The 11,236-nt window shown below is 37.9% G+C and overlaps 1 protein-coding gene across 3 annotated transcripts in view; it reads right to left on the reverse strand.

The window, feature by feature from the left end:
* Positions 1-10,815, reverse strand: part of LOC143235031 (uncharacterized) — a 60,159-nt gene extending 49,344 nt beyond the window's left edge. Inside the window, exon 1 of one of the 3 annotated variants that reach the window (XM_076472767.1) lies at positions 10,769-10,815. In XM_076472767.1, the coding sequence (XP_076328882.1) occupies positions 10,769-10,789 (21 nt within the window). In that variant the 5' untranslated portion in view covers positions 10,790-10,815. Of the gene's footprint in view, positions 1-5,596; positions 10,655-10,768 lie in introns of those variants that run through there. The other 2 variants (XM_076472774.1, XM_076472775.1) reach the window with 2 other exon arrangements.
* Positions 10,816-11,236: the final 421 nt, after the last annotated feature.

Below are 11,236 nucleotides of genomic sequence, written 5' to 3' on the forward strand. Positions count from 1 at the left end.
GAACTGAATGATTGTTTGAAAGATATTCATTGAATAAAAGACGGTACTTCCAATCTGGAGTATCTGCCTTTTTTAGGTGACTGAAAGAAAGGTCACATTTGGGGGCTGTAATAAGCCATGGTGGGATGGGCCAACCTATGGAATCTGCCATGTTATCCAAGGACAGACCCAATTCATCCAATTGCGCCCGGATGCGAAGGCCAAACGGAGCAATGACAGATCGTCTGTTCTGAAAAAGTACTGCCCACTGAGGAAGGAAAACACATTTCCAGGTGGGATGCTTTGGTAAGGAATGAAGTTTTGAAGTATATTGTAAAGATAGTTGCAAATGGCAAAGGTGTAGAGAAGGTTCATGAGATTCAATGTATATACTTTGAACTGGAGAGGTACGGAAAGCCCCAGTGCAGAGTCAAAGTCCTTGGTGATGAATGGGTCCAGCATCTTTAAGGCTGAGGGTCTGGCAGAGCCATAGACCATTGATCCATAATCAAGTTTCGATCTAATAAGAGCACGATATACCTCTAACATTGAATAGCGATCTGCCCCCCAACTGGTAGAAGAGAGAACACGGAGGATGTTCAGTGCTCTTGTGCATTTGACCCTAAGCTGCTTTATATGTGGTATAAAGGTCAGTTTACGATCAAAGATAAGCCCCAAGAACTTGGTCTCCGGGACCACTGGCAGCAAAACTTCACCGATATGAAGTTCAGGATCAGGGAGAATACCCCGTTGACGGCAAAAGTGCATGCATACAGTTTTGGAGAGAGAGAAATTAAAGCCGTTCCCCAGAGTCCACCTCCGTACACAGTTGAGGGTGGTTTATAGTTGCCGCTCAATATATCTCATGTTTGACGACTGACATGAGATGTGAAAGTCGTCGACATACAGCCCATTCGCAACAGTGAGAGGGAGTTGTTCAGTGATGGCATTTATCTTTATACTGAAGAGTGTAACACTCAATACACAGCCTTGAGGGACTCCAAATTCCTGTACAAAAGAACAGGAAAGTGTCGAACCCACACGAACTTGGAATCTCCTGTCCATTAAAAATTTTTAATAAACATGGGTAGATGGCCACGTAACCCATATGTATGGAGGTCTCGCAAAACGCCATACCTCCATGTTGTGTCGTAAGCCTTCTCTATGTCAAAGAATATTGATACAAGATGTTGGCAGTTGAGAAAGGCTTCTCTGATAGATGTTTCAAGACAAATTAGGTGGTCTGTGGTGGAGTGCTGTCGACGGAACCCACACTGGGTGGGCGAGAGAAGGTTGTTTGATTCAAGGAACCAAACAAGACGAGCATTAACCATCCTTTCTAATGTCTTACAGAGACAGCTCGTCAAAGCAATTGGACAGTAGTTTGAAGGAATCTTGGGATCTTTCCCTGGCTTAGAGAAAGGTAAAATAATAGCCTGGCGCCAAGCATCAGAAAAAACATTCTCCTGCCAGATCTGGTTGAAAACAATCAGGACATCAAGAGAAGCAGGAGATAGATGGTGCAGCATGTCATAATGAATATCATCAGGTCCAACAGACATACTGGCAGACCAATGAAGGGCCATTTTTAGTTCCACCAGGGTAAAGGGACAATTATAGTCAAAGAAACAGTCAGTTCGAAAGGAAAGAGGTGATCGCTCTGCTCGAGTCTTGATGGGCAGGAAGGTGGAGGAACAAGCAGAAGTGCTAGATACCCGGCAAAAGCTTTCACATAGAGTGTTAGCGATGTTCCCGAACATCAGTCACCTCCTGACCATCAGAGAGTAAGATCGAGAGGGGGACAGAATTGTAGTGCCCATTAACCTTTCGAATCCTGTCCCATATGATCTTGGAACTGGTGGTAGAAGATATGCTGGTTGTGAACTTAATCCAAGATTCCTTCTGGCTTTGACGTCTTACCCACCTAGCATGTGCACGGGCCCGTTGGAAAGCAACCCGATTTGAAAATGTGGGATATCTACGAAAAGTATCCCAGGCCCGCTTTTGAGCCTTCCGTGCTAAGTGGCAAGCAGGATTCCACCATGGACGAGGATATCGTGGAAAACGTGTCGAGGTTTTAGGAATACACTGAGCAGCTGCATGTGTAATACAGTCAGTTACCGCTGCTACACAGTCGTCTATTGATGGCAGGATCAAGTTCTGCGAGAGCAGTGAAAGTGGACCAGTCTGCCTGATCCAGCTACCACCGGGGCACGCGGGTAGGGTGGCATCGACCACGGCCAGTCTCTCTCAAAATGATCGGAAAATGATCACTGCCTAGTGGATTATTGTCAACCCTCCATGAAAAATGAGAGAATAATGAAGGGGAGCAAACTGAGAGATCAATAGCAGTAAAGGACTGACTAGGTGCATGAAAGTAAGTGGAAAAACCAGTATTGAAAAGAGAAAGATTGTGATCAGAGAGCATCCGCTCTACAGATCGGCCCCTCCCATCAATAATAGCACTTCCCCCAGAGGGGATGATGTCCTTTAAAATACCCTAGGATTAGAAATGGAGATGGCAATTGTTCAACGAGAGCATCAAGATCTGATTGATCATATGTCTCTCCAGGGGACAGGTACAGAGAACAAACAGTGACGGTATGACCCAAGGAAACACGGATGGCTACAGCCTCCAAGGGTGTGTTGAGTGACAAAGACAGGGTGGGCACGTGTTGATCAACCAACAGTGCCACCCCTCCATGTACTCGACCATCACACAACCTGTCATTTCTGTACAGAGAAAACTGCCGAATGGAGACAGTATCAGCAGTTTTGAGAAATGTTTCTTGTAAAGAAAGACAAACAGGATGGTAGGAAGCAATTAGCGTTTTGATATCATCCAGATTAGAACGTAAACCTCGACAGTTCCATTGCATCAAGGTGGCCATTTTTAAGAACGGGTAGGTGAAGTGGCTGGAGAACCCTTCAGTTTACGACCACGTCTTTTTTCTTTACTGTCTTTAGTCGGAGGAGGTCTATCAACCTCCATGGATCCTGCTCTGGGTCGGGTGGGCAGGTTTTTGTTATTGGAAGGGGAATCCAGTGACTGAGAATGCGAACGAATAATTGTTTTGTCTCTCGTAGTGGGAGAAAAAGATGTATGAGAAGAAATGCCTGTATTTTTCATTTGTTTTGAAAACAATTCTCTTGGAGGCACAGAGATCTGTCTGCACTCCCACTGTAGTTGTGGAATGAAGTGCAGCAGCATATGTCCGAGATGGAGTTGTGGACAGCAATTTCCGAGCCTCAGGATAACTAATGTCATGTGTCGTTTTCAAACGCTGCACCTCTTTTTCCTCCAACCATTTTGGGCAAGAATGAAAGTAAGAGGGGTGAGAACCATTGCAGTTTACGCAGTGTGAGTTCATGTCAGGGAACCACGACAAGATGTCTTTGAGTGGCCGAATCTCTGACATTGGAAACATCAAAGAGGGTTTGGTAAGTATGGCCGAACCCTGCAAATGGTGGCAGGTGCACGTGGTGAAGTAAATGTTAAAACGAGGGTATTTGTTGGCAGTGTAACTCCATCTTTGCGAGTAGAAATGCGCCTCACTGCAGAAACTCCTTGAGTGGAGAGACCAGCGAGAATCTCTGACTCGGGAACGTTCTTCAAATCCCTTTCAACAATAACTCCTCGTGAAGAATTCAAGGTAGCATGGGGTGTAACCTCAATAGGTATATCCCCAATTGCCTTTGAATTCAAGAGGAGTTCACTGTGTTGGGATGTGGATGTTTCAACCAATATGTCACCAGATCGAAGTTTCTTTACTGACTTTGGAGAGCCAGCAAGTCCCTCTAGTCCCTTTTGAATAAAAAAAGGGGACATTTGCCCTAAAGGTTTTCCCGAAAGAGAATGTAATATAAGAAAATGAGGAATGCGTGTGTTACTGATGTTGAAGATTGCTGTTCTGAGTATTCAAGACGTGGTCGCTTACCCATTGACTGTTCTTTTACAATTTTATTTAAATTTTTTAGAGGATCCATAGGAAAAAGAAACCATTTCGGTACCCGCTGACCCCACCCACCATGGAGCCCTACAAGGGACACACTACAAAGTCACGCAAGGACAATGCAGCAACGCCAGGGTTTCGTAAGCACTATACCCAAACACCAGCATCAGGCACAATGTCCACAACATCCGTTGTGAACTTCCAACACTGGTACTTGGTTGACTCTAGCCCAAGTGGACCAGCCGATTGACCCAAGGGAGGCCACCCAAAGGCCGCCCGTCTACAGGAATTCGAGGCCAAAGTGGTGTGTTAGGGTTGGACCCCTCAACCACCAGGATCCTCTCCTCCCCTTCACGGGTCGCCATGCACGGCAAACACGTGGGTGGATGTTTAGATCCCAGAGAAGGGAACCAGATAGAACAGAACCTTCCCTGGGAGGTCCCCTCGCCACGTACAGTTTGTACACAAAATCAGATATTTTAATGAAATATTTTTACTAAAGATTTGTTTGTGAAAATCAAGTCTGTTTCATTATTACTCTGAATGCAAAGAGATTTCACATCATAATTAAAATAAACTATTCTTTGTCCCAAAAATTTCAAATATTATTTGCATAATCTCTAAAACCTAAATACATTTCAAACATTTGTTTTTAGTAAGAATATATATTTTATGTATACAGATGAATAACCAAAGACTCATAAATAACTACACTGATACCATAAAATTATACTTTAATTTATTAAGCTTAGTAACTAAGGTTTATTGAGATTTTAAAAAATATGAAACTTCAAGAAGACTAAATAAAAATACAACTTACCCGCTTGAAAAACTGTTGATTGGTTATTCAAATGCCATTTATCAAAGTGTATATAAGAGACTGTTTTAAAAAAATAAACTGAAAAAATTGAACAGAGTCACCATGTTTGATTCAGTACATAAGCTATATCTCAGTAAAATAAAAAGACAAGTTCTTATTTTATATTTTAGTTTGTGAATATTAGTGATTTGGGTTCCTAATTTGTATGAAATTATGGAATTAGTATTTTGACATAAACATCTAATTTTAAAGTATGCATTAAATATACTACAACTAACTAAAATATATATTTATGTGTTCTTTTAATATTTACTTTTAAATTAAAAAATTAACTTGTATATAATATTAAAGTTTGAATTCTAATCTACAATTTGATTCTAAAGTTATTGACATGAATTAATGAAATAGTAGTTCAATAAAATTTTGAATGCAAGTCAACAAACAAGACGACCTTTGACTCCTTGACCCATTGCTAAAGGATTAATACTGTAAGTCTTTCGCATACAAAAAAATTCTATTTTTAGCAAAATATTTTTATTAGCCTAAAATAGATTTGTCCATGCATGTCTTGAGTGTTTGATTTCTTTAATCCATGTGCAAATTGATTTTCATGTTGAGATTACAAATACTTTTCTTCAGCTCAAAAATCTCAAATTTCCTTCTTGTAATCCCTAAAACATCCTAAATATATTTCAAATGTTTGTTTTCAGCAACACTTTAAATTTTATGTTATTTTCTCAACTCTTACTTTGTATAAGAGTAGTCATTTTGAATGACCTCATAACCCCCTAAAACAATTCTGAATTATCTTCTTTTCTTTCTAGAATGACTTCAAGATAATTACCTCCAAAACCTTCTCTATGGAGTACTGATATCCATGTGAAAATTGTATGAGGACCACACTGGCTTAACCTCCAACCCAAAAATTGAAGATTAAGATTCATAACAATTCCTGTTCAAGTATCAATACCCTACAGAAATCCAGGAGTGGCCACCCTGAATTAAGAGGGTGAATTCAACTTGTGCAAGGACTTATGATGATTCATTCACTTGAATCCAACATGAAGCCTCAGGAAAGGAGAAAGATGCAAGACCCAGATACATATATACAAGGTAAAATAAGCAAAGGCAAAACCAAATCCCTACCTACAAGGTCTCAACAACAAAGAAACCATGTACATAAGGCCAGAGTTAAGTTTGAAGTACAGGCTAAAATGGAAAAGAGAAAGTAAAGGATATTAAGAAAAATCCCTTGGAATATCTGTGGAGATCCTCCAAGACAAAATAAAAGGAAGAAAGATACCAAGGCTTGCAACAAATGTGGGATCTGCCCTCCCCCAGAGGTTAAAAAAAAAACACTGCTAAATTAGGGATGGCTAGCGCATATAGCCCTCAAGTAGCTTTGCATGAAATTCAACAACAAACAAACAAATCTAGTGTAAAGAAACAACATGTTGACACCAATCATCCATGGAAACCTCACAATGTGTCAGTCATATAAGTTGATGAACCCAACCAGTGAGCATAATAAATGAAAAAAAATTATGGAAAACAGAAATTCCACAAAATAAAGAGACAGGAACGAGAACCACATAAGAATGTAGTACAAGCCATACAACACAGCAGTACAAAGTAGATGATCAGCATCTGAATGGAAGACTAGGTGGGAAAAGGAAGGTAAATAAATAGGAGAAGAAACCAAACAACCTTCCTCAGAAGCCAATATCCTGAAAAGAATGCATAGATCCTGATAGCAGATAACATACAAATGGTAAAGGATGTGGGAAATGTTAACGAAATAAACATCGGAACAATGATGACAGCCTACCAGGATAAAAAGGAAATAGGTCTTTAGGGAAATGATACAAGGAACACTTTGAAAAGGATTCAAATGTAGAAACAGACAGAGCATGAAGAACAACAAGTGAGATATATAATCAGAAGAACAAAAGAACATGGAGGATGCACAAACAAAAGAATCAGGAAAGGAGAGAAATAACCAGGTAAAAAAGGCATTTTGGAAGTGGGAGGAAAAAAGGTGTTCAACAAGGTGGTCCTAAAAAGAACAACAGTTGAAACAGACAAACTCTGAACAAACAACCAGATGAAGACCTGGAACACACGTGTAAATGAAGAATGGGATAGTTGAAAGCCATGACCAATGGACCAAAGCCTCTGAAACATAAACAAGGATGAAGGATAAAAGGTACAAGCAAAGAAAAATGCTACACAAGAGGAAAATCCCAGAGATGAGGCATAGGACCAGATAATAGTCACAGTGAAACTGGAGTGTGGCAATGTTGGGGTAAGAAACATCCAATCATGACTGTCAGAAGAACAGTCAGAACAGACATAATGGCATGGACTGTAGTTCCAATAAAAACCAGAACAAAGGGAACCATATCTTAGCCAGTCACTATGGAACAACCAGCAGAAAACAAAAAGGAATGATCTGGATAAAGGTAAAGACCCTGGAAAAGTCCGACTGGAGGGCGGGCATATATGTAAAGACCCCTCAAATCTGAAAGCATCCACCCAAAACTAAAGTGAGGAACTGGAGCTCGAAAAGGAAGTAGTTTGGCATTTCAATGAGCAGGAAATGTGAATGCATATATTTATACATATACACACTCACAGAAAAACTAGAAGATGAAGGGATCACTCTTTGGGTAAAAAAAAAACTGGTGGGAAGTGATAAGCAATTGGCCACAAGTTACATAATTCCAGAAATATGACATACCATCAGGTTGTGGTTAATGGTCTTGTACAGGTGTTTCAAAGTCTGAAAACACAGAGATCTGGCCTTGGTTCAACTTTGATGATGACAGTAAAGTTGTCAGAATGAATGATAACCACTCCCCAAGAACAAGAAGAAATGGTGCAGAGCCAGATAAAATGCAAAATATTCTAGGATTTAGAAATGGAGAGTAGCCTCCTTGACTAGCTACTGATCAGAAATCACTGAGAAATCAAGGAGAACCACCACGCAAGGTCAACCGTGATCCAAGGTTGACAAGAAGAATCCAATGATGAGTGACTAGAAACGGGAAGAGATGAACAAAAATCAGTTGCCCTGTGATAAGGTGTCCAAAGATATAATGAGTAAAGATGGCATGCAAAAGAGCATGCCTCTTGACAAAATGCATATGGAACTGAAGAAAGACTGGACCCTTGTGGATTAACTACAAGAAAACAATGTGACACTGGGGCAAAAATTCACCAAAAGGAAAGATAAAACTCCTGAGTGAAGCAAGGTGTCTCCAGATACATAGGCAGGAGTAAAATCCTAGTTGCATGGGCAAAACTTGTTTGAAAGCTTCTTTGAGTAATAGATCTTGAACTTACAACTGAATGAGATACATTTCCAAGAAGATTTGAGAAGTGGATGGAAAGTGAGCAAAATGGAAGGCAGAAACCCACAGAACCCAAAGAAATGCTTGAAGTGTAACCTAAGACACAAATTATACAGAGAAAAAGTACTCATTACTAACAAACTAACAAAATAACAAACCTGCAAAACTTTGAAATTCAACCTAAAACAGTAGTAAAACTAAAGTACAAAACCACTAAAGAAATTAGAAGATAACCAACCCTTAAATACTGAACATATAAGTCCACCCAAAGATACTAAGATGAAGAACAAAAAAAATCTAACCCTAAAGAAAGGTACCCAATTAACAATAAAAAACAACAACTTAGCTCTAATCTAATCCTCAATTTGAGATGCTTAGTAGTAATGAAAAAATAAGTTAGAAATTAACACTAGCAGTGAAAAGAAGTAAAATGCTAACAAAAAGTAATGGAATAATTAAATTTCAAATGCATGTTTAACCTAGTTTAACCTGTGTGTTAAAAGAAGTATAAAAATCTAATTTACCCAACACTAGGCAGAAAAGACATGAGTGTGAAAATTAGATTCATCCATACAAGCTCATATAGTCACTGAATATGGATATACCTACAGGAAATGAGAAATACATACTGAAAATCTTACCACAGATCTCCTGACAAAAAACATCTAACCCAGCAGATTATGTGAAGGCTTGATAACAAGTGTAAAGTGCCATAGAAAGACAATTTCCACACAGCATTTGTATTCCTTTTCACAAAAATCACAACGTGAAAGAAAAAAATCATCAGCTGAATGCAAGATAAACTTCCCATAAAATAAAGCCTATGCTTTCCCAGCAGACACTGCCAACCTTGGAACTAGTATTCTACTTATGGCAAGAATTTCAACATCTGCCACAAAATTTCAAATTAATATGAACAAAGCAGAATATAGGAACAGAAACAAAAGAGTAGAAACAATGAAAATCAAACACAATGACAAATCTTGAAGTTGAAAATGATATAAAGTTATGATCAAGCTCAATCAAAATCTTGTATCCAGAACAGGTGGTGTGGATATTTATACTTTTACTAACAAAACAGAGAACAACCTTTTGATCTTCCTAGATCATCTTCAGGTTATTAGTAAAAGTGATAATACCCATACCAGCTGTTATGAGACACATTTCTATATCAAGTGGATTTCTCATCATCAAGAATCAAAATCTTGTAACATGGGGAACATCTATACACAAGGAAGTGAGGACTATGTTGCAATAGTAGAGGAAACTACCTGCACTAGTACAGGTGCTGTAGTATGTTTGGTGGAGTGTAGTCATGTGATCAGCACATGTTGCTGAACTGGTACAAAAATGGAGTATAATAGACTGGTGTATTGTTAAAACATTTTAGTATATAATAGACTGGTGTATTGTTAAAACATTTTAGTAATGTTTAGAGAACAAATCAAGGTCAAAATAGCTTTGTGTAAGGAGAGGTAATATGATTTTGAAGCCAAAGTAAAACAAGCTAAAAGGAAACCAAAGCAAGTTAACACTGTTAAAAAGTAGCAAAAAAAACAAAAACTCAACATATTAACAAACACAACCACAAACTCTGCTCACCCGATAAAATTAACAATGAAATCAACAAAATAAAACAACACCTCATCAACAAATTTCCTCAAAAAACTGTGGAAAAAATTATACACACACACCTAGACCAACAACAAACAAACAACAATAAATCCCAAGACATAAACCTGCAAAACCTTATACTGCTGCATACCATATGATCCTGACATCAGTGAAAAAAATAACCAACATTTGGAAAAAAAAACTTAAAACAAAACACAACATTCCAGTAAACACCATATTTATTTAAAAACCAGGTACAAAACAAAAGTCCATACAATGTAAAAACTAAACTGACAAATACAACACCAACATAATTTATAAAATACAATGCAACAACTGCCACAACTTCATTATTGGAGAAACAAGCAGAAAAATGGAAACTACATTCAAGGAACACAAAAAACTCCACACATTTTTTAACACTGCAAATCAAATAAACACAACATAACCAAAGAAAACACCCAGATATTATGTAGAGAAACAAATATAAACAAATGCAAGATCAGAGAAGCCCTACTTATACAGCAACTAAAACCAAAATTAAACCAATATAAAAGAACACCTTTATACTAATTAATAACCTTATATCCACCTACAATAACCCCTACAATCCTCTACCTGTTTATACTCTTGTTGCTAAGACATGTGTCCAGCAACAGTTACTTTCAAACTCTCTCTCTGTTAACCTGAAGATGATTTAGAAGGGTTGAAACATTGTTCTCTCCTTAGCTATAAAAGTGCTAATACCCATACCAGCTGTTCTGAGATACAAAACATGCAGGTTATGACCAAGTAGCAATGAGAACAGGTGGAATAAAGTGAATACTGATTAAGAACCAAATCTTTCTGTGGATAATACTCTAATTTGTAAACAGTCACAAAATTCAATTTAGAAATATCATTTATTAAACTATATTAATAAATTGTTTAAGATGTTATAATCCACAAAAATACATATCTTGTTACAATCTTTTTTTGTTTTTAAATGTTGTCCACTTTGTCTTTGGTTGGAATCATTAAAGATGTCTTTTAAGAGTGTAGTAGCTTACATTATCTCCTGATAGTGTCATCACCTTGTGGGGAGAAAGCTTGTGTGTTGATGTCAGTTATAAATTAATAATTTGAAAATAAATAAATAAATAAATAAATCAAAACACAATAATACCTTGTTCCATCATAATGTGCATATAATTACGGTGATATAATATATTACCTATTGCATTTATTTTGGATTTAATTGTCTGGAAAGGAAATTTACCATGCACCAAAAAATATTAACTTTTAAGGCATAAATGCAAAAATTATGTTTAATTTAACAAAATTAGAGTAAATGGTAAAGATACAAATCATTGTTGGTATGGGTTGAATTTCTGTATGATTTGCTGTATATACCAATGTTTCTTCTTCTTTTCAGGCATGGTCAAGTGTGTTAAGGCGTTCAACTCATAATCCGAGGGTCATGGGTTCGAATTCCGGTCGCACCAAACATACTAGCCCTTTCAGCAGTGGGGTTGTTA

The sequence above is a fragment of the Tachypleus tridentatus genome, chromosome 12 (assembly GCF_004210375.1).
Source record: "Tachypleus tridentatus isolate NWPU-2018 chromosome 12, ASM421037v1, whole genome shotgun sequence".
Lineage (NCBI taxonomy): Eukaryota > Metazoa > Arthropoda > Merostomata > Xiphosura > Limulidae > Tachypleus > Tachypleus tridentatus.